This window comes from Parasteatoda tepidariorum, chromosome 7 (assembly GCF_043381705.1).
Source record: "Parasteatoda tepidariorum isolate YZ-2023 chromosome 7, CAS_Ptep_4.0, whole genome shotgun sequence".
NCBI lineage: Eukaryota > Metazoa > Arthropoda > Arachnida > Araneae > Theridiidae > Parasteatoda > Parasteatoda tepidariorum.
Genome location: NC_092210.1, coordinates 25604615 through 25629458, shown reverse-complemented (window position 1 = coordinate 25629458; position 24844 = coordinate 25604615). Strand labels below are relative to the sequence as shown.

The following is a 24844-nucleotide window of genomic DNA, read 5'->3' as shown; positions in this document are numbered from 1 at the left end:
TGATGTTGGTCTCTCTTGCACTTTCCTCTGTCATTTTGTGTTTTGACTCTGTAAATTGTTCTTATTAGAACCGAAGCTAAAACTCGCCTATTTTTGCGCCATTATTTGTACTTTATTAACTCTATTTTGCTTTATTTATAAATTGGCTCAAAGTACACCCTATATTCATTTGAATCTAGATAAAGTGAACAAAAAAAGTGCTTTAATTTGATTTACTTCTTTGTTGTAATAAAAACGCAAGTATACATGAATTTCAGGAATTTTTATTTACTTTTTTGCATAATCTACAATAAATTAACATTCAAATATGAAACAAGTACACATTATCTATACATATGAAATCAAAATAATTTTTTTTTAAAAATAGTTCATTTACAAGGATATAGAGCGAATAAAGATCAAAAAAATTATCACAATTTTATGACAAAACAGCAGCAAAAGTCTTGGAAAAAAGCAGCACTGTTTTTAATTACAAAACAATATTGCTGAAAATTTCCAGAATACTAATAGCAAAATATGCAATGAATTTGAAAAAGGAAAAAAAAAGAATATCATCGAAGTTGAAATGGTGATATAGCAAACTTAAAATAGTTAAGTGATTTAAAAAATTGTAGTGTAGAATAATGTCAGTATTTTTCAGAAAAATATAAAAATTAAAAAAAATTTTGTTACATGAAATTTAACTTTCAAATCACTTACAAAGATGGAAAGAATATAATATTAGCTCATTACCATAAAAAATAGAAATGAAGATACCGTGATGTTTGATAAAATAGATTAATTTACACGCATGAATTTTATGCATGTAGAAAATAACATTATTATCTTCAATTTTTTTTAATAGCAAATAACAATAAATGCATATGTAAGCTTTACTCGTGTAAATCTTTTGAAGAATCTTATTCTGATAATTTTTTTCAGAGATTTCTTCCTTTTGTCTGATAAAAAATTTTAATAAGTTCTGAAGAAATGTACTTATCTGTGTAACTGAAATTCAATTATGTGCACAACACAAATGAATGCGAGTCAAAATTAATGATGGTTATGCGTTCTTAGAATCGAGATTTTGATAAAATATTTGTCAATAATTTTAATGCACACATTTTAAATGCGCTCTTTCCATTTTTTTTAGCAAACTTCTTACATGAGCTTTATACGATGATTTTTAGCAATGCTCGTTTTATGATGATTAAATAATTATGTAATGATTGACAAAAAAAGAAAATTCAAAAAGTGAAAATAATAGTTTCATATTTCTTTTCTTCTAATTTTCACTGGGTGTTTGAATAATGAAAAAAAAAAGACAAAATACACAATTAAAACTTTCAACCATGCACATTATTTTCGAACTTACAAGTGTTTCAATATTGTTTCAAGAGCATAGTTAGTATGGTTTCTTCTTCGAAAGTGAAAAACAAACTGTAGTGATAGTCTCTTTTAATCGCCTTCGCTTTCGGTTTCTTTCGGTGGTAAAACTGCAACTTTGTAATAAATTTCTTTAGAAAACATCCAACTGTAGGAATTATCAAAAACCAAGTAATCTGACAAAAAAAATATTATCGTTATTATCGTTGTTTAACAATTATCAGTGGCTGAGAAAAGGTTAGACCTCAGATATGGAAAAATTAGTAAAATTATAAGATGTTGGTGAGTTAAATTATTACTATCACTAAATCTCGCTGCATTTTATAAATTATCTACACCCTTACCTTCCATTAATAAAGATGATGCTGGAACTTCCTATTAAAAATTTGAGCAATGCCACCTACTGAATTTGCTGTGAATGTGAGAAAGGTTCAAAATAAACCAATCACACTGCAAAATTTGTGCAATACTATCCTGCCAAAATTAGCGTTGAACAACCCCAAAAGTTATGTGAATGAAAACTTTACCCCCGTTTAACACCAAATAAAGTGCTTTTCATAAATTTTAAGGAGGTAGATAAATTCAAACACCAATAATAGCTTCAATCCATTCATGCATGATTACCTCACAAAGTACACAAGTAGGCTTACATTAGGACATTGTTCTATGGCAATGATGGATTATTTGCAATCGAGATCAAGATGATGTGATTTTTGCACGCTACGTCTACAACAGAAGCAAAAGTTCACTGCAAAAAAAAAGCATTTATGTTTATAATTGAGTAATTCGTATAATTATAGTTTTTAGTTGAGTTATTCGTATTAATTTTTAAATATCTCTGCAGATTTCATTAAATCTTTTTGTAATTATTAATTTCTATCCGCTTTTGTTTTGTTAAGCCTAATTCGAATCCATCTCAGTATTCTCTGTGTGACATGTGTATGCTTAGTTAGCTAATAATAACTAATAGATACAGGGTTCCCACTCTATGATGCGATTGAAATTCAAGGACTTTCCAGGACTTTTCAAGGACCTCAACAAAATTTTCAAGGACCTTAATCTAAGACCAATTTTAAAAATTATTCTCTTCTATTTTACTAGAAGCAACAATGCTTGTTGTGGCAATAATTAATTTCAAATATAATACCTAAATGCTTTGCCTATATAGAGAGAAGAGAGTATATGTATTATGGACTAAAATTTATATTTTTTTAAAAACAACCCTACTGGTTTTACATATTAATTCACAAAATCATTTTCAGCACAATCTATAACTAATGGTAATGAGGTGTTAATGGTGAAATCCTTTAATCCTGTGTATTTCCATGTGAAGGCTGCATGAAAGACAGAGCTAAATCTTAGGTATTCCATATTCCATGACTATTCCATAACCCCCTCCTCTCCTCTATTAAACATCGTTTCTGAAATTATTCATCCATAATTTACACAACCTTCTCTAAATGTTATGCAGCAACAATTCTTTCTGAAAATAAAAATTAGAAGGAACATATCCCATTTTCACCATGTTTAAAAGCATTATTCGTTATGTGTAATCCACAACTGCCAATGAATATGACCTGGTGGGAATATTTCTCTTTTAATTCACACTGAAGCTTCTAATAGAATTTCCAATTGACATAGGGTCCATCCATGGATAATTGAAGTATTTTAGAGAGCTTTTAACCATCATCCATGCATTTGTAAAAAGAGGACAAAATATTTTCTGCAGTTCCATGACCCATAAATTGGGAGGTAAGATACTTAGTGCAAACTTTATTATCAATTCCTTACCATAATGTCCATCTGCTTAGATTGTAGAGACTGATTTAACGTCTCATCAAAGAGTACAGTGTAGCAATCAACATTCTTCAGCTCATTTATAAGAATCCCTTTGAAGTATAGTGCCAATCCAAAGGAGCCCAAATAGGCTCACTTTGTGGCACTACAAAAAAATTGTCTCGCTATACAGCTATCAGCAAACATTTTGGAGAACAATTTACTAATCCCTTCACAGGAGTTACATGAATAATTACTAGTGATGCACTTCAGACTCCAGAGAATTTCAGCATCAAGCACATTCCTTTTGACCAGATAAGAAGACAATGTTACCTCGGCCACTAAAGTTTCTGTTTCACATGGGGCACACGATGTTGAAGGAGTATTTACACCAGATGAATTAGATGTTGATGTCTTTGGAAAAAGAGAACTCAGGGCATGAGACTGCTTTTTTGTTTTACCTTTCTTTCATGTGTGATTTCAGAGCAGATTCTTCCATTTTCGCGATATCGATCTCCTTCATGCATAATCGGCACTTGGCTCTGAACTTCTTTTCGGGCATCGATAAAATCCATTCTTTATAAGCTTGATTATCCATCCATTGGGGATTAAAATAGCACTTCCCAGGCATAACTAGTCTAAACTACATAACACAAATACGAAGCCGTGCCTTTGCGAATACGCTTTACAATAAAGTTTTGAAATGACGCAAACGTAAGGACAAGTGCGGATGGTAAAACGGCAAATTTATTGAAAACTACAAGGTACATATTGTTACGAAATTCGAGAGTATTCCAGTTTCGATAAGAAAAAAGAAGATCTAAGCATATGCGACAGAAGATGAAGTGGAGTCTCGCCCCGAACGCATTGATTGTCTGCTGTGCTCCGCGCGCTTGGCAGACACCAAGACGCTAGGCCCGGTTAGAAACGGTGGCGTTAAAAACCACGTGAGAGAGCTCGGGAACAAAACAGAAAGAACGAGAAAGATCCGTGGGTGTTTTAAAAAAAGGGCCGCCGGCAGTATTGGACAAATTCAAGGACCTATCAAGTTTTTCAAGGACCTAAGACGTTTTTCAAGCACTTTCAAGGACCTCAATTTAGCAACAAAAAAATTCAAGGACTCTCAAGGACCGTGGGAACCCTGTAGATATTAACTAATTGATAACTAATATTTTCATAATTAGTGTGTGTATGCAACTTAAGTCAATGATATTAACACTATATCGTGTCGTAAAAATCAATTTGCTGATTTTTAGATGCATCATGTCTTACTGAAATTATTAACTTTAGCCAATTCCGAAATAAGCCAATACTTACAAATACAGAAACTGGTGGCAGCTGCCGTCACCAAGTAGTGTAAAAGAACATTCTTGGTACTATTGAGAACTATCCTTCGTTTTTGGAGTAGCGAATCTTGTGGTGTTTCACCACAACAAGTTAATTTTTGCAATTTTTGGAGTTAAGATACATTGAACATTAATTTTTACACTGCAGATGACATGTTTTATTAACATGCAAGTTAATTCTTTTTACCCAACTTGAGGAAAAACATAATTCAACTTAACCCAATAAAGCACCGATTTATTCAAATACCAAACTAAGGGAAGAATGTCGAATTGAAGTTTTTGTCTCAGAATAATTGGAAATATTTTTTGTGAAGTGCCAAAGCTCAATATTTACACTAAATATGCTGCCATGTGTTAATTTTTAACGTTTATTAATTAAATAGACTCGGATAGTCGAGTTTCTGCATATTTTTCGGAGGGAATTCTGAAACATTGTTAGTATAAAAGTAATTAGAACCATTTTTAAGATTTGTGATTCTATTTTAGAAGCTTCTAACTTTACTCACATGAGCCTGATCTTTCACATTTCCAAACACCAGTTTCGGTTTCAAATGAGGTACTGATTCTCCGTTTGGGCACAATTTCTTCTAATTCGGCGTCATTCCTTCGCTCATCCTTGAAATAAACAGCGAATCCTATGTCTTTGTTCTTGGTTTCGAATTCCCATTCTAAATATGAACCAGATTCATCGACTTGGAATTCAACACAGCAACTCTTATTTCTGGTCACGTTCAGCGTTTTCACACCCGGCTCTCTTTGGATGCTCCTCCACAAATTAGAAAGATAATAGCGTTCAGGTACTGTTTGTCCATGAACTAACTGTTGAAATAAATTCCATCAAAATAATTCTAGTAAATACTTTGAGCTATGAAAATTACAACTACTTGTTATTTGCTCATAAAAATGAGCAATTATCATGTACATTACTCGGAAAAATGAGGGATTTGATATTTTTTTAAATAAAAGGACCTATTTTTAAATTAATTATGTTACTACATGCTTCTAATTTTTTTTTCCAGCTTAGCTTGATGCATGCAAGTGTTAAGTTTTTTTGACCTTGTAATCTAATAAATATAATCGAGTAAATATAATGGTGTTAGACATTCAAAAATAAGCTAGTTATACTACTCTCTATATATGAAATAAATTACATATACCTTGTTCCACTTGGATATTGCATTTTACCCTGATTTGTCTTTTTAAGACTACGTCGTTTCTCTTAACTACCATGGCTTTTCCAGTTTTGTTTTTCGCTTTTCTTTCTAATGAGATATTAATAATAGATGGCGCTACTTAAGTTGTACGACTACATTATTTAACATTACGTAAGAAAGTCAGTTAATTCTTATCTGTTCGTCTCGTCTAGTTATGTTTTGAAGTTGTCTTTTAAATGTGTGTTCATAACAAGCGAAGAGCGTAAAATTTAGCATTTTTTTCGTTACACTGAGGTGACAAGAATCATGGGATAGAAAAATATGAATATGCAGTAGGCAATAGTATCGCGTAAAATGTATAGATTGAGAGTGCACCACCAGGACTTATATTTGAGTTCAAATTTTTCATCTGAGATTCATCTGAATTTCTGCTTGAATTTCATCTGAGTTTCAGCTGTAATTATGACCACCAGACGAGAATGAACATACTTAAGAGATGGAATGGTAGTTGGAGCTAGACTCATGGGACATTCCATTTTGGAAATTATGAGGGAATTCATCATCTCTAGATCTACAGTGTCAAGAGTGAAAGAGCCAAGAATGCCTAATTTCAGGCTTTAACTCCCAACATGGACAACGTAGTGGCAGACAACCTGCACTTGAGGATTGAAACTACCGATATGTGCGTAGAATTATCAGCATTAGTAATATTGCGTGGAATAACTGCACGTATCAATGCTGGACGTGAAATTGACGTGTCAGTTGTGACAGTGCAGCGAAATTTGGCCTTAATGGGATATGGTAGTAGTACACTGATTCAAATGCCTTTACTGACATTACGACATCAAGTCCAGCGAATTCTCCATGGATAGTGACCATATTGGTTGGTCCCTAGACTAGGAAAACTATAGTTTGGTTAAACGAGTCACGATTTCAGCTGGTAAAAGCTGATGGGAGAGTTCTAGGGACGCGCAAACCCCATGAAAACCTGGACCCACGTTGTCCACAAGAGGCACTATGATATCAATCGGGTGGGGGCTCCATAATGATGTGGGCAGCTTTTACCGACGGTTAAGTTCATTTTGTTTGGTGATTTCTTGCAGCAAGCTATTTGTGTACCCAAACAACGAAGGAATTTTTATGGATGATAATGCACCATGTCACCGGACCTTAACTGCAAACGATTGGATTGAGGAACATTCTGGACAATTAAAAGGAATGATTTGGCCCACCTAGATAGCCTGACATTAATTCCATCGAATGTTTATAGAATTTTAATTGAGAGATTAATTCATACTCAAAATCTTACACCTGCAACACTTGCGCAATTAGAGACATCAATTGAGGCTGCGTGGCAGAATATTCTATCAAGAGACTTCCAACTACCTACTGAATCTACGATGCGTAGAGTTGCAGCATTTCGTAATGCTAGAAGTGGTACGATACGATATTAAGTGGCATCCCATGACTTTTGTCTCCTAGGTGCATACTTTTGTATAGCCTACTACAAGTCCAATGACTTATGTGTCCGACTTTGTTCTTCAAAAAACATAAGTGTCTGAGATATTAACATCTCAGTTCAATGCCATAACAGATACGAACCTTAACTATTTCATATTCTTTCTTAATTTTACTTTCGTTACAATTGATAGAATATTTGCATGCGTTATCAATTTCTCGTGAACTGAATAATTTTTACTTGGCACTTAAATAATGTAATGCACTCGTTAAATGTTTCATATGTTTTTTATCATATCATGCTTGCGAAATTAAATATGTATTTGAAATTCACTTATGTCCCATAATTTTAAGCAAAATAAATTTTGAATTTTCTTTAAGCTCTCTATCTTTTGTTTATTGTAATAAAAGTTATGCTAATTAAATGCTTGTCACAATTTTACCTCCATGGGGCCAATATGATTCTTGTCTTTATTTCAAAAAAAAAAAAATCTTCTTTGTTTCCCTGACGTCCCTCCCCATATTCCAAAGGAATTAATATTAAGGGAATTTTACTGTGCCGAAGAATATGTTCGGTTTACTTACGAAACTCTTACATAAAGGGTTACCATCAGGGTCAGTCCGTTTTCCTCCAAGAAATGCAGGTAATACATCAGAAGAAATTATTTCTTGTAAGACCTCTCTCCAACCCTCTAAAATAAAACAAATTTTCACAGAATAACTATCAATTAAAATTCATAATTTTTTCTTGCTAAATATGTAGTTTCTCAAATGTTTTTTTTTCTGACTATAACAATTGGTCCAAGAGAAACACTATGACATGAATCGTTAAAAAATTAAAATTAGAATAGGTGTTAAAAAAAGGTAGCATTGACTTTAAAGGCCGAAAGACGTTGACTAAAAAATTTTTTTACTTCCTTTTTTATTTAAATTTTTTGTGGATAGATGAATATTGTTCGTGCAGGTTTTTATGTTTGTGAAGCTTTTTTTTACTTGAATTAAAAATTATAAGATTTGAAAAAAAAATTTCGAAAGAAATCTGGAACTGTGATTCCTAATTTTTTCTTGCTACGAAAACTTTGAGTAATCCAGCATCTTTTGGTTGAATCTCGATTTAGAAAATAAAGTTTATTACCAATTGTGACTATATATTAATCAAAGATAGATTTCTAATTATTAAATAAATATTTTTTCAAAGTAAAAGTACTATTTACAATTTGGACAATTTTGTGACAATTACTATTCGAGTAAAAGTGAAGGAAATAAAACTTATTATTGATATTAAGTAACCATTTACTAGAATGAAATAAGCTCAGAGGCACAAGAAAATGAAATCTGTAGCCAAATCGATTAAATACCAGCCGATATATATTTTTTCCACACATAGTTATGTCATTTTCGACCAATCGTGTGATTCGTCCACTTTGAAATTTAATAGCTCGTCACGAAGATGCATCCAGGCTATCAATTGGATTTGAACCCATGGCAGCCATGCTACACATAGCATTTGGCAGGCGATACATCTGGGCCATTTAGACCCATTATAATTGTATATTACAAATGTTTGGGGTGAGGTTGATGCCAGGTATATATGACTCCATGATGCAGGAATTATGGAACTTAGGATGGAACTTGGATTGTGATGTAATATTCATGTAGCATTTTTGCTATCTTTCAGAGAATACAGAAACAGAAAAGAGTTTCTAATCTTTCTGAACTTACCTGTTCCATAAATATGAACCTTCTTCAAAACAGCTGATGCCACAATGAATTTCAAGGCAGAGAAAAGTAAGGTAAAGTAAAATTGTGCTGAAAAAATAAAATATGTACTGTCACATTATGTACACATTATGTCTAAATTATGTACAGTCACAAAGATTTCAATCCATCATTCACAAAGATTTTAATTTATTATCAAATGAGTTTAGGTTGAACTGCTTTTATGAATTGTGACAGAGACTGACAATATAGGTACCCGAAGCGCCACTCGCCTATCGGAAAGAATTGTTTCTACAGATAGTTATTAAGGTTAGAAAATAGTATATAAAATTTATTTTGTCTACTTCGAAATGTAGTTATTGGTCGCCAAATGACCTGCTTAGCTGTGAAGGGTTGTTTTAATTTAAAACTTTTTAACTTATAACTTCAATGTCTTCCATATTTGCGATTTAAAAAGCTAAAATTTAAAGATTAATTTTAATAACTAGAAATCACGCTTTTGAGAGATTCTTCCAACTGTGGTTCGGTATTGCTCATTTGGCAATTTTTTTTTCTTTACATTTTATTATTATTATTATTATTTGTCCTAACTCATATGTTTAAAAATTTGTAAATCTGAAACTAAAACAAATTTGATAAGAAAATTTTAAATATATAATTTTTAAACCGAAAAAGACTAACTGCATAAAAGAAAAATACAGCTAATGTTTTCCATTGGCACTTCATGTACAGTACGCCAAAAAAACTGACTATTCTGAATAATTTTTGAACTAATGATCGGATTTTCACTGTTGAGTGCTCAATCTTAATGGATCGGTAATCTTAATCGGATGATCTCAAATACGCTGATTAATTAATGCAGATGATATTTTAAGTTAAGAAATCAGACTCAAAAACATACTTTCTCTGAATAAACACACACACAAACACACGCATATATATATATATATATATATAGTTTTAGATCAGAAACAGTAAGAACACTAAAGGTCAATGAATTAACTNTTTTTTTTTTTTTTTTTTTCTTTTCGGATAGCAGCTACGACTACAACTTGGGGGTCAGAAATCCGAAAACCTTTAAAAAAAAAGGGTATATTTATTCAGAAAAAATACGTTTTGTGTCTGATTTCACAACTTTAAATATCGTCTGTAATTAATTAGCATATTTGTGGTCACTTACTTGAACCATTGCTAATGAGACCTGGAACATGAACATCCAATCATTGAATCAAAAGTTATTCAGGGTGGACCGTTCTTTTTTATTGGAACATTGTACAATTAAACACATCTGCATTTAATGATATTTGCAACTATTATCTAGCTAAAAACTCGAAAATTATTATTTAAAATAAAATTTATTCAAATAGATACTTAGATTCACCTATTTTTCACCAAGAGTAAATAGGTTTTTTTCAAAAATAAAAGTTGATCCTGAAATCTAATTGACAATGAAAAAAACACCTGATACGCTTAACGTATTTATTTAAATTAAACATTTTTTTCATGAAATAAATTGTTTAAAAAGGAATAGTAATTTGTTTGAAAACGAAAGATCTAATTTAAACTTATTCTTACCATTTATGACGTAAACTGCTTTGATTCGTTCAGGATAATTGTCTTGGTACATGCTTATCCAAGTTATTAACATTTCAACAACTGAAAAAAATTGGAAATTTTTTTATGATTGTAATTCTAATTAAAATTGAAATATTATTTTAATAAATGCTGCTCTCATTAAAAACGTACACCCTTCTTAATACTTCTTTTATGCTTAGGAAACATCATTAATCTTCACACAAGAGCTAAAAATTGCACATGTAATATGTACTAATCACGTATTACTTTTTCATGTTGAGAAAACATACCTTATTTCTCCCAACCGTAGAGCCCCTGAATTAGACAGGCCGACTTATCATTTATTTTAGGAGCAAAGAGCTAACATAAGCACGTAACATAACTAATGCTAACATAACGTTAACTTGTGAACTTGTTTGCTCCAATATTGCTTGATAGGTCAGCTCTGATAGTATAGGAGCCTTTCCCTACCCAAAGATTACCTACGTCTTAAATTCTGGTAACGTTCAAATATTATATTTTCTTTGTTGAATCAAAAACGAGAGAATTATTCAGTTCATTTCCCTATTAATGAAAACTTGGCAAAGTTTTATTCGATAACGAAACTATTCTCTAGTTGCAATAGTTTTTTTTCTAAACTTACCCGTTTTGTTGTTGCCATCAACAAAGATATCAAAAAAAATCTTCACTTTAATCAGTTTTTTCTTCCTTTTTTTTTATAACTTACCCGTTCTGTTTGTCGCCATTGGGAACGTCAACTGGTCGAAGTCGTATACGTAAACAACTTTTGTATCAAGTTTTCCATTCTGGAAAAAAAAAATTACTTAAAATGAAACACTTGATTTAACTTTATAGGCTTAAGTCCTTTAAGTAATAATTTTGATTTTAATAGAATGTTAGAAGTGAATTTTGAAATTGAATATTTCTCGTGTGGGATGAAGTAAAGTTACTTAAATAGCCATTAGTCTACAAAACAAACTGTAATTTCACAGTTAAAAGAAATATATATATATTGTAATGCATTTTACGATGTTCATTCTCAGAAAAGACACCATTTCATGCTCAGAATAGATGCTTTTAAAATTTAAAAGACAAAAAATAGTCAAAACTATCTATATTGTTCAGCTACACGAGTAAATTGTTATTATTTGCTTATTGTTATCTATCTATATACATATATATACACCGAAGAGCCATTACATTATGACCACCCTCCATCTATAACAATGGGCTCGCCCAGGTTTTCATGGTTTCTCGCCCAGGAACAATGTTTTCATGCGGCACATTAGGACCCATAATCCTCATAGAACAATTCCTGACGTTTGAAGCTACTTGAACATGGTTGGAGACCAGGTTCACCCATTCATGGCAACTGATGATGAGGCATTGGATTTATACGGTAGCCGAGTGAGCTAATCGGTCTATACCTCGAGCGAGGACATGGGAGTTCGAAACCCAGTGATGATTCGTCAAAATTTTTTACATTCTTTCATTACATGTGTTTCCCGTTTCCTGCTGTCTCCAATAATTATTAAATAGATTCCACAGAAATATTTAGCCCAGAAATCCAGTGTTTACCATCGCTCACGGATAGATGGCGCTACCAAATAATCTAATATTTCTACTTATTTATTGTAAAACTTTTGAGGTTGGTACTAATAAAAAATTACTGTAGTTCATAAACTGCAATAATTTTGCTGTTCTTAGACATCAAATTTTTTCTAGCGGAATTAAATAAATCACCGCAGTCTGTAAACACATTTTTTATAAATTTTCTGCAGTTAATTTTTGGATGGGATGGTAGTATCATAACAATGAGCGAAAATAGAATGTTTTCGGATAATTTATTGGTTAATCAGAATTACTAAAAATATGTATATTTTTCTGAAATAGAATTGAAAAAAAAATATTATTTAAGACAAAAAAAATGAAAAATAAATTTTCGCTTAAAATTTCTGGCTATTAAAATCGATTAATTGTTTCACTCTCGGTCGATCGTTTTCACTCTCAGTCATATCGTTACAACTATAGAAATGAATAAACGATATTTTTATTCCTGGTTTATACTTTACCTTTTCATTTTCGTGTTTCAACATGTCTAATGCTGTTTCTGTTCGAAATAAATTCAGTTTAAATATATCGATCATCTTCGTAGATTTTAGAATACCTGTAAATACATTATGATATTATAATACAAAACTTGGAAAAAATATTTAATATTTTAATGCTTTAAATTAGAACTAGGTCAAAGCTTAGCCGCTAAAACTTTTTGCTTTAAGTGTTGCGCTTCGATTCCTTTTATTTTTTGTTGGTCAATAGTTTATGGTTTTACCCCATTAAGGCATTGCCTTCTACACTAGCCGCAGAAATACAGAAATCAATATGAAAAAAGCCAACTGTGTGAAACATAAAAACATTTATGAAATAGTTCCTTTTTAATTTTGTAAAATAACTACAAAGTTGTATTGCTTAAAATCATATAAATTTTACAAAAATTTAAAATTTTTATGGATTTGTAAATTTTTTTATACAGGCTGAAAAAGTCTAGTCAAATTAGTGTCATTTTAAAAAACAGAGCAACTTGTTTTTAATATTTAGGGTATTTGTCAATTTTTAAATCCACAAAGTTCCTTAAAACGCGATAGCGTTTAGATAGCTTAATATATCATTGATTGCTATACCATTATATAACCGTTGAATTGATTGTTATATCATTATAAACTTCGGTCCTATAATCTCTCTTATAACTTTTAATAAATTTTGCAACTGAGTAGCAATTTATTTTAATAATTGTATGAAATACATGCCAGAACTGAGTAAACTCAAAGGCTGATGTTTTTCGTCAGAAATTGAAAAATGCATTTTTTGAAATAATTTTATTGCATTTCTTATCATAATAGAAAGGGGAGTTATCGTTCAATTTACATTTTTTTGCGAAAAAGCGTAAAAAAATTTCGTCATAAAAATTAAGGTTAGACTAAAATAAAATTTAAAACTAAATTAGTCGTCATAAGAAACTTCGCCCTAAAAATTATTTATCTTCACTTTTAATATTTTAAATATTCGTAAAAATACACCGGAATTTTTATTTTACAGAAAGTAGCAAGTAGAAGAATATTTAATATTAATTTATTATTTTAAACGAAACACTTATCAAATTTGTAGTTTTAATTTTCTTAGTTACTTTCAAACTGTTTCATAAATATCCTTAGTTTATATTAAAAAAATTAAGGACTTAACAGTTTATTTTAAGTAAACTGATTAAATTAAATATTTGTGTTATTGAAAAAGTATTACATATTTAATAAGCTAAATTTATATAAACTTAAAAACTTCAACTGTTAACTTTATTATTTCAGTGTCAATTTAGTTAAACAACTGAATATAACTTTTAATCCTTTGATGCTTTCCTATTTACTTGAAAAATATTTTAAAAGGAGAAGTATTTTAAAATTTTGTATTAATTTTTTTTTGAACTATATTAAAATAGGTTACAGAACGAATTAAAATCTGAAAATTTAGCAAAACCATTTACTTATTAATGATTGAAAGAAAATTAACGTAAAAGAGATAATTTACCTATTCATTATTAAATAATGATGTCAATTATTCTGAATTCATTCTTTAGATTCTTTGTTAAAAAGAAAAAATCAACAGATAAAAATTATAAGGCTACGTGACGTAAAGCAGTTATGATGTTGCGAGGGTTATTCATGCCAAACGACAATTTTGAAATATTTTTTATCTCACATTTAACCTTACTTAAAATTTTGAAAAGCTTCAAAAATTTTAACGCAAGTTTGAATGTTTATGTCATGTATCATAGAATATGCAACTCTATATGCAATTAAAATATACAATTAACACAATACATTTTTCTCAGAATTGATTAATTTGATTAATTAACATTCATAAACCTTTTTTCTTAACTTGAAATTTTTTTTTGTTTATTTTATCACACTTTCAAGCCCGCAAACGATAACTAAAAAAAATATTTTATTTTTTCATTTCGGAATAAATTTTTTAAAGATCGATTACAATTTGATTTCATTTATCCTTCCGATCTAACCATGCAAGATTTAAAAGTTTTGGGAATTTTGTATATAGACATTTATTGCGACTTATTGAAAAATTCAAAGTATGCAAGCATAAAATAAGGTATTTCATAATATTATTTTTTGACTAGGTATTATGAACCAAATATACGTTTTCGTTAAAAAAATACCCAATATAGTAAATATTTCTTTAAGTAATTGTAATACATTTGTCTATAAAAGAGTGTTTGAAATTTTATTAACTTAAAATATCTGGTTGCTTTTTTCATAGCAACAGTAGAAATTTCAGAAAGATTGGTTTTTAGTTTGTTCTGCTGATAGTTTATTACAGTTTTACCTTTTGAAACTATTACACTCCATAACAAAAAAATCGACGCACCAAGAAGGAGTTGTCCGATGGAAACGAAAATTGGTGGATAGGAAGACAATGTACAGAATAGTAAATGATTAAAATTTCAGAACAATTGAATAATTTATTGCAGAGTTACAGTAACAAGTTCAATAAGGTGTTGACCCGCCTCTAGCCTGGATACAAGCTGCCACACGGCGTGGCATAGACCGATAAAGCTCCCGGATGGTCTCTTGCGGTATTTCCTGCCAAATTCGATCCAATTGTCGAACGAGGTCATCAACATTCCGTGCCAGATGCAATCGCCTTCCCATCATATCCCAGACATGCTCGATGGGAGAGAGATCTGGTGATCTGGCAGGCCAAGGAAGAGTTTGACAAGCTTGCAGACAGTTCATAGCAACACGTGCCGTATGTGGTCTGGCATTGTCCTGCTGAAAAACCAGCCCAGGGCGCTGCAAAAGGAACGGTAGCAAAACAGGTCTTAGGATGTCGTCGACGTACCGCTGTGCAGTAAGTGTACCTCTAATGACGACCAAAGGGGTCCGGCTGTCAAAGGAAATGGCACCCCAGACCATAATGCCTTGTTGAGGGCCGGTGTGGCGTGCAATAGTGAAGGCAGGATCCGCCCTCTGCCCTGTGCGTCTCCAAACACGTCTTCGATGATCGTCAGGACACAGTTTGAAGCGGGATTCGTCGCTAGAGACTATACGTCCCCAGTCGGCGTCATTCCAGCCATATCTGTTCAAAACATTCATGCATACGAAATTTCAAAGCAATCGGATGATTGCTTCTTGTTGAGTCGATTTTTTTGTTATAGAGTGTATATAATCATGACGGAAATAATATTCTTCGATAGAGATTATTTTGAATATCAGACTCTTTAAGTACTACGAAGGGTCCGCATAAAACTGTTTTTTCTTGGAATCTACAAACTAAAACCGTTTGCATTGTTAAAATGACAATACTAATTAAAATGCATTATTTAAGTATAGTTTTTGATCTAGTTTATATTTTAATAAAGTTATTGTGTAAAATTAGTGATAGTAATGTTTGTGGTCAGCTCATGCGTGATGTTAACATAGTTTGATCTAACCACTATTATTATTTGTTACATAGAAAGGCCATAGTAAAACACGTAACGTTATTTCCTTCGTTCGATACAATTATGAATTTCAAATCTAAAAAAGCATACTTAATATTTAATTAATACACTATACATTTTTATTGGACTTTAACCTCTCAATAAAATCGTAAAAATGAATTAAATATCTCATTTTTTAGTGAATATTTATTAGCTTTTATACGAAACCATACTTATATAACGAAATATTAAAAATAATCGGTAATTTATTAAAATATAAATAAATTTAATAGTTAAAGGTTAAGGTATTCAACTGGTTTTGGCATAATTTCTTAAAAAAGGCATAATTGTAATTTAATTTTTATTTTTTGGTAAGAAGAGTACTTGAAATTTAAAGTAAAGTTTAAAAATTTATTAAATATTTTTTTCAAATAAGGGTAAATTTGAGCTCAAAAACATACACTTTCTAATGTCACGCTTAACAGCTATACAACAAATTGTAAGGTATATAAAAATTCAGAATAATTTCTTATTGATCAATATCATTAATGTGATTAACTGTGTTTTGAACTTATATCTCAAAACAATTTCAAAAAGACAATGAAATAGAACTAAATATAGTATTTGATATTCAATTTTTGAAGAAAAATTTGTAACATTCTCATCTAAGCTTTATAAAACTAAAAAGTTCATACTTAGACCTTAGCTTTTAATTCAAAGCCTCGCTAACATTTTACAAAAACAAACATTCAGAATTTCAAAGAATTCGATAATATTTTTTTGTAATGTGCGTGTTAGCGTAAAGAACTTTTCTCAAAATCACAGTTCTTTAGTAAATGCATTTAAAATGCAAGACAATTCTGAAATGTGAAAAGAAAGTTGAGCGAAAAATATAATTATTTGAAAATCAAAATCTGAAAAGAAATTTTATTTGTCTTAAAAATATGATTTATTCGAATAGAAAAAAAAAAGATTAAAATATTCAAAGCCTAACATAAAACATCATCATTCGCTTCCTATTTCGCTAACCAGCATACGAAAAATTATTATAACTGGATTTCTTAAAATCGTAGATCAAAAATGAAAAGGTTTTGAAAAGTTTATAAGGGTTTTATAAAGATTTTTTTTTTAAATTGAAACTTTTGTTGAAGCTGCCGATTTCTACCCAGACGGATACCTGAAATTAATAATTTATAGCGAAAAAATACTTAATCAACTCAAAGCAAATTTAAATACTTTACTTGCCTTTCTCATCTACCTTCCCAACCCCAGCAAAGATTACTGGGCTGCCTTCCTTGTCTTGACCCAATACACTTATTGGGGCATATAGTTCAAGAACCTAAAAAAAATAATAATGTTTATTTTAAGGTATAAGTTCAAAATAGATCTGAATTCCATACTTCTATTTAAATTATGATTGAAAATGAAAAAATATAAATAAAAAATTAACCCCGACAGAAAGAAATAAAATAAAATAAAATAAAATAAAATAAAATAAAATTTTAAAAAATTAAAATAAAATAAAATAAAATAAAATTTAAAAAAATTAAAAAATAAAAGTTGTGATCGCCTCATTACGATCACTGGTTATCCATTGGTCAAATGCTTTTTCTTTCTGGATTGACTCCGTTAAACGCTATAACATTTCAAATCATGGGTTGCAAAAATTGTCTCGATTGATGTTGGTCGTCTGATGGATTTTCATATCACGCCTATGTACGCGTTGCAAGACGTCACAAAATATTTTTCCTTCTTCAGCATTCATATTTATATTGTAATAACCGTCAAGTCAATACGTTAATAATAAAAAGAATACAAAAGTACTTTAAATTATTATTATATAAATACATTAAAAATGCCTGCTAGTGAAAATAGAAAGAAAAACAGCAGCGGTCGCTATAGCAATGCATGCAATGACGACGCATGCGCACTGTTAACTATTACTCTTGAGCACAGTTGAAAAATGTGTGCACGCATCCATCAAATCCAAATCGATACCCATTTTGCCTATTGGTGAGAACACATACTAACTTATCTTTAATTATATCTTTTGAAATAGCGCTGATTTTATATAATAATTAATCTTGACATTGCTAGTTATTGTTTGGAAAAATATAGATAAACAGGTAATATGAATTAAACTGCTGTACAGTTTAGAATTATTTTGGCTTATATGATTTTGGTTTGATTACTCAAACGCAATTATTTAACACGATAGTAATTATGATTCGGTTATTTCGATTCCTTTCCATACCTGCTTAAAAAAACTTCTAGAGTTAAAATGAAGGAACATACTTTGGTTTTTTCTGTCAGAATAGAAACTTATCTCTCTGTATTAAAAATAGTAATGGCTACCAAAGTCGTTTTGAATGTTCACCTTACCGTTTAAATTTGTTTTACCACGCGAAAACCATAAAATTAGAAATATAAAATTACTAAGGTATATAGAAAAGTGTATAAGGATTTAATTTTATTTTATAACCGTCCCTGAACAGCCGACCCAAGTTTGGGTTTACGACTACTAATGCTTAACTACGTAGCCTTGTAATTTTGAACCTAATCCAGAAGACAAGGTAATTCCTGAATCAAGTAATGGGTGAAATTTGCCTTCGTGGAGGACTTAATGGAACTAGCCTGCATTTGCATTATATGGAGAGGAAAACCACGAAAACCTCTCCGGTTAGAGTGACGGCAATGGTCTCTAACCCATGATCCGTCTACCACTAAGGTTCTTTTCCGTCAGCACTATGGCCAGTGCTAGTCGGGGGCGGTGCTCGAATCTTCCAGCTATCGCTGGGATTTGAACCCAGTTCAAATCATTGGAAGGTGAACTCTATCGACTGAGCCACCACGGCTCAATGTTCGATGGAATTGAAAAAAAAATACTATTAAACAATTAATTTTCTGATTATTAACTGTTAAACTTGTATAGAAAACCGTTCGCTGAAAATCTACCATACGCTGAATTACAACTACAGGATTAACAGTAAACCTGTTGAGAGGAATATTTTGAATTAGTAAGAGATTTTTTCGAAATTCTCATTTGTTTGACAATTATTGCAATTTTAAGTGTTTTATTTTTGTATATTTTCTTTAAAAAGTATTACTTATCTTTTGTTGTAGAAAAATTTATCCATCTCGCTATTTTCATTTTATAAGTTCACGTTTAAATTTATGTCAAAATAAGTAACAAAAGAAAATGAATAAATAAAAAAAGACGCATTTTAGATGTTGCCAGACACAAATCTTAATATTTTTATTAAAATTTTTAAAAATTTGAAGACTAAAAAGAGAAAAAACTATTTCCAATGCGAACTGTTACATGACATAAGGTTACCGCTGCACATTTTCAACTGGCAAAATCACTTCACATTTATTACTGATTGTGTCATATATTCCGTATTCCTCAGTTTTATTTTTTATTTAGTGTAATTGATTGCTTTTTAAAACCAGATAATCTCTTATTTCGTTACGATTAACCTATCAATAAATATGCTTACATAAAGTTATAATAGTTGCATATTTTTCTACAAAATTATCTTTTAACCAACTTTTGAGAGAGAAAAAAACTTTTACGAATATAAAGTTAATTCTGAGAAAAAACGAATTTGCGCACAGACAAAAAGTGCTTTTTTACGGCCTAGCGAATTTTCACTGGAGTTATTACTTTCGGTGAGGTGGGGATACCGATTTATTTGCCAAAATTTAATCATCCTTAAAATACAACAAAAAAATATTTTGATTATAATATTATCAAGAAAATGGATCCGCTCTTCCCCTATGATCTGGTTGGTTGGTTCTAATGCCACTTGCAACACGGGCAAGCCTGCTTGGTGAAACCGAGCAGATTTAAGGCAGAAAGAGCGTTTCTTGCTTTTTCAGTGGCGCCATCTGTGGCCAAGAATACGACTTCTGCCCCATATTACGTCACACTCGTTTATAGGGTGGATCCATTCATACATCCATTCATTCATCCACGGATCGTAATTTTGACCTGAATCAGAGAACGATTGATCTCCAATCCAGTACCCCCAGAGGTATGGATTTGCTATGGGAACATGGAGGACAACAACAGCGACTCCACTGATATAACGTGTATCAGTCACTTTACTACACGGGGAGTCTTCGGCCGGCGGGGTTCGAACCCACGAACTCTCGGACATGGGCCCAGCGCCCTACCGACCAGGCTATCCTGGCCTTCTCCCCTTTGATCTTCAATCATGAATGAGAAGCAAGAACGTGGGTTGGTAAGCGTAGCGAACAGGGGACGAGTCTCCAAGTAATATAAATAATTTAGTTACTTTTAAATGCATCAGGGTAAACAATGTGAGAGTTACTCACAAAGAAACTAGTTGAATATAATGAGATTTAATTCTTAGATTAAAAAATTGTGAAACGTAACTTTCCTTGCAGTAACCCAAGGTAAAGTCGCTTAAATCGAATTTATAAAATATTTAATTAAATGATTTTGAAACCACGCAACTCTTTTTTTTACGTAAAAGATAGAGCCTAGAAAAACTTAATTTTTTTTGTAAGAAGGACTTGAGTATATTTTTTTTTTCTAATTTGTAGCATTTTACTTTGATTTATCTTAATTGAAATTTTATGATTGATTAATAAATTTACTTACTTCGGGAAGTTGATAGTCAGTCAAGAGGGTATCTATATTGTATTCTTTCCTCCAAGAAATGTGCTAAAAACATTTAAACATGTAATCATACATTTTTGTTTAAAACAGATTTTTTTTGTAGGTAGGTATATATTTACGTTGCACTAGACCTACATAATGGGCTATGATGGGCTTTTTTGTATAAAATTACTCTTCAAAGAGTAAAGGCCAATTTAATTTAAATTGAGAACAAATATTATACAGTACTAAAAAGCTATTTAAGCCTTAAGTACCTCTCTTACGTATCTTGAAAAAATTAAGTAAATAATTATTTTATGTCTCAAAAATTAATAATTGAACGAGAAAAAATTAAACCATTGTCAAACTATGAATAATAGTTTTTAGTTAGTTTGTTGTTAGCGTTGTATTAGAGATAAACTATTGGTCTGTGTGCCAGATAACATTTTATTGTAACTTTTAAGGAAAATAGAGTTTAAAGCATAATAAACAATTTGAATATTGAATGAAATTTGAAGTTTCATTTGAAAAATTGAATTTCATTTGAAAATTTTATTATTTGAAAAATAATCACTGAATTTCATTCGCCAATCAGATGGGCTTTAATGTGTTTAATCTCGCATTCCTCGTTAAATACTTTTGAAGCTTCTAATACTTTTTTTTTTCCTTGATCGCGTTATGATATTTTCCTTACTTTATTATTGTATTTATTGTTATATTACATTGTTTTGAAAATTTGGCCTACTGACGTCACTTTTGAATTAAATTTTTTTATGGTATAGAAAGTAATTTCATGAAAAGAGCAGCAGAGAAATAACGTTTAAGTTAAATTTATAGTTTCTAATATTATTACTTCCTTCGTTATAAAAATAGCATAATATTAAATCAGAATACATATATGTTCTTGCGAACATGAAAAATCTGCGTTTTCTATGAGAAATTTAAAGAGGAAAGCAATTCTTACACAATAGCATACAAGAATCTAGGCAGTTGATCGATTAAATGTAAATTTAAAATGTTTTAAATAAAAAACATATTAACCTAAATTGTTTTTAAATGTATTTGATTTATAAAATAACGACACTTCTGATTTTCTTGTGTATATACTTGTCCATATAATATATCGGTCACTTTATACAAACGAACTATGCATTTTACATAAATAAACATTTAATAAAACTATTATTTCTCAAAATATCTTACTTTTTTTTTTTGAAACCCTAGGGTGTAGGAAATTTTCTCGTTTTTTATAGAAATTCTGAACTTACATGAGTATTTGTGATATCAATTTCGAATGGTAAGCATTTTGACACAAATCTAACATAAAAAAAATAAAAGTCGAAAAATGATAATTTTAATTTTATTCAAAAAAGGAAGACATTTTTCAAAAATTATTACGGCATTTATTGAATTCATATTTAATAGTTATTTTTTATTATATGATTGGGTCAGACTAATAAATCATATAATAAAATAGATAATTTTTTTAATATTTACCAAATTTGGTAAATATTAATAATTGACAATTATAAATAACAATAGATAATTAAAAAATAACATTAATAGTAATTATATCCATTTTAAGTTTTTGTTTTTGTTTACCAATGATATTCGATTAAACATTCTTAAGGTATGTAGGCAAAACCAAGAATTGAAACCCTAAGCGTGAAAGGATGATAAAAAAAAGTTTGCAATTATTAATATTTTTTGAAATTGTATTTTTTATTTATGCTATTATTTTAAATTATTGTACATTTAATTAAGCGTGAAATTCCGTTTTATAAAATATAAATAAATGAATAAATAAAAATACTCACTTTTCTTAACATTGCCTCAGCATTTTTCATGTTAAAATCTCGAGCTTAAATATAATCAAAAAATAGAATTATTGCTGATAGAAAAAATTCATCTATGATTTAGACCTTCAATTTTTAGTTTTTCAAATTTTAGCAATAAGTGGAAATGAAGTATTTTCATATATAATATCTGTATGTGAAAATATTTATCTTTGAATCGGTTATTGATACAATTACATTTATAGTTAAATTCCTTTTCATAAATATTTCTCATTTTGTTTTGCGTCTAGTTAAAGCGCAATTTTTAGCTTCAAATATATAAACACCGATGCGAAACAATGATTACGCATGTGACAACAAGGTAAATAGTTGAAATAGAGGAGGGAAAGTAAATGAAAAAATTAAATGCGTTTTTTTTTCTTTTTTAATAAAGCCTACTGATTTTTAGTAAATGTTTCTTAAATGAGAGTTAGATTAGCAAAAAAAAAATTTCGAACTTGAATCGAAGTCCTAAATCAAAGGGGAATTTACGTATTTTGTTTTAAAAAGAATTTCATGATTAATTAAATTAATTAATAGAATTAATTCACATTTATATAACTATAAATAATTAGAATATAACTATGTAACTATAAATAATTAGATTAACAGATTTGGTTCACATTAATTTAACTATGTAGGAAAATTTTGTTTTTACAATTTACACAATGCAGCTATATCTATAGTTTTATTCTATTTGTTTTAAGTTTGTTCTTTGCTTTTCATTATAAATATTCAACTATTTGAAAATATGTCTAAATAGAGATATCGTTGCGTTTACAGAAGGAAAAATTATATTCAATACAACTAACTTATATTCATGTATTTCAAATAATCGAAAAAAATTGAAATATTATATTCATTTATTAGCGTCATAAAATAACCTTCCCACTTGAAACGTGCGAGAAATTATTAAAATACTTCATCAATTTACCTATGATGACTGCATTTAAATCCACTGGGTACATAGATAAGAGTAAGAGTATATCCTATCTATTTTTAACATTAAGATTCGTGTATAAAAACTATTTAATAATTTCTGAATTCTTTTAAACTAACCGAATACCTGTTGTTCGTAGGGGTTAAAATACATAGTTAATTAATAAATCGGCATTAATTACACTACGCATTTATGCACAAAACTGAAAGTAGTAAAACGTAACAATTACACTTATTTTAATTTATATTTTGCTCTTTTCCGATAACTTTATCTTTTTAAATTTAAAATATAATCTTTAGAATTGAACTCATTAAAAAATTTAATTATACTCAATCAAATTAAAAAAAAAGATAAATTGAAATATTTGGCATCGTAGTTGATATGCAGGAATGATCTAGGCTCTCTTTAAATGTAATCATTTGAAAGATGAAACTAAAACATTCAAAATAAATGTATCTGGAATATATTAAGAAAATGTAAATAAATTAAACAGGCAAAAGTAATCCATACATCAAAAAATAGCAGGTATTGAATACAGATAGAAATATATTTTAAAAATACGAAAAACTTTTGTCGGAATGATATGTGAGTTAAAAAAGTGACACGACTTGCATGGAGAAAAATATTATGGTTAAATTACAGTACTGTGTGGCAATGACCTATCTGGTTAAAAAAAAAAGCCGTAATTCTAGCAAATAAAACCAAAATATACCGTATTTAGACCATTCATATTATAATTTTTCCGTTTATATGACAACAGTTAAAAGGTATCTAGTTTTCCAAACTATGGTTCTTATTACCAGACATTTTCTAAAAAATATAAAACTGTAATATAAATATAACTAAATAAATAGTTTTTTTTGTCATCATCTAAGGTATGATAAAAATTTCCAAATTTTACCACATTTTATCACATATTGTAAAACCATGTATTAATTTTTTTTTACCAAAATCTTTATCAAAGCACTTCGGTGAAAATTACTGAGCCTTTTGGCATTCTTATAAAGCCAGAAACACTGTAAATTTTACCATATTCTGGTAGCTTTGGCCAATTTTTTTTTCTCGGTGAGGAAAAAATTGGTTTTTAATTTTTTTGAAAAATTTAGTAATGCATATTTTCCTATACTGATCTTGAAAATTTTTTGTTTTTAAATTATAAAAATGCATTCAAACTACTTTTTTTTTTTTGCTTTCTTAAATATTATTAAATATTGGTGAATTGCACCCGAAAAATGTTTGGGGCCTCTGTGTTGGATATTTTTGTGTTCAGTGTAAAAGTGTGCACGTGAACATTAATTATATTCTTATTACATATTTAGTATTCCATGTTTTGGCAACAGCAGTTCTTGTGTACGATATAGATTTTGAGTTTTTAGAATAACGGTGTGTGTAAATTTTAATAAAAGTATTGTTTTTTTTTCTTTTAAAAGTTGTTTCTTACATTATCAGAAGTGGGATAAACAGGCAACTGTAATTAATTTTGAGTTTGAAATGGCATTTTTATCGCGACTTCGTAAGGATCAGTTACGTTTCGTAGCTAATGAGTTATCTGAAGATGCTT

General features: G+C 29.8%; 1 protein-coding gene across 7 annotated transcripts in view; it reads right to left on the bottom strand.

Annotated features, from left to right (window-relative positions):
• Positions 1 to 247: 247 nt before the first annotated feature.
• Positions 248 to 24844, bottom strand: part of LOC107438704 (SEC14-like protein 2) — a 29925-nt gene continuing 5328 nt past the window's right edge. For 3 of the 7 annotated variants that reach the window (XM_071183199.1, XM_071183200.1, XM_071183204.1), the window contains 10 exons: positions 22326 to 22369; positions 20512 to 20574; positions 17127 to 17220; positions 12466 to 12560; positions 11121 to 11199; positions 10394 to 10474; positions 8822 to 8908; positions 7685 to 7791; positions 4994 to 5306; positions 248 to 1541 (listed from right to left, as the gene is read on the bottom strand). In XM_071183199.1, the coding sequence (XP_071039300.1) occupies positions 1438 to 1541; positions 4994 to 5306; positions 7685 to 7791; positions 8822 to 8908; positions 10394 to 10474; positions 11121 to 11199; positions 12466 to 12560; positions 17127 to 17220; positions 20512 to 20574; positions 22326 to 22369 (1067 nt within the window). In that variant the 3' untranslated portion in view covers positions 248 to 1437. Of the gene's footprint in view, positions 1542 to 1571; positions 2114 to 4993; positions 5307 to 7684; positions 7792 to 8821; positions 8909 to 10393; positions 10475 to 11120; positions 11200 to 12465; positions 12561 to 17126; positions 17221 to 20511; positions 20575 to 22325; positions 22370 to 24844 lie in introns of those variants that run through there. The other 4 variants (XR_011637232.1, XM_071183201.1, XM_071183203.1 and 1 more) reach the window with 4 other exon arrangements.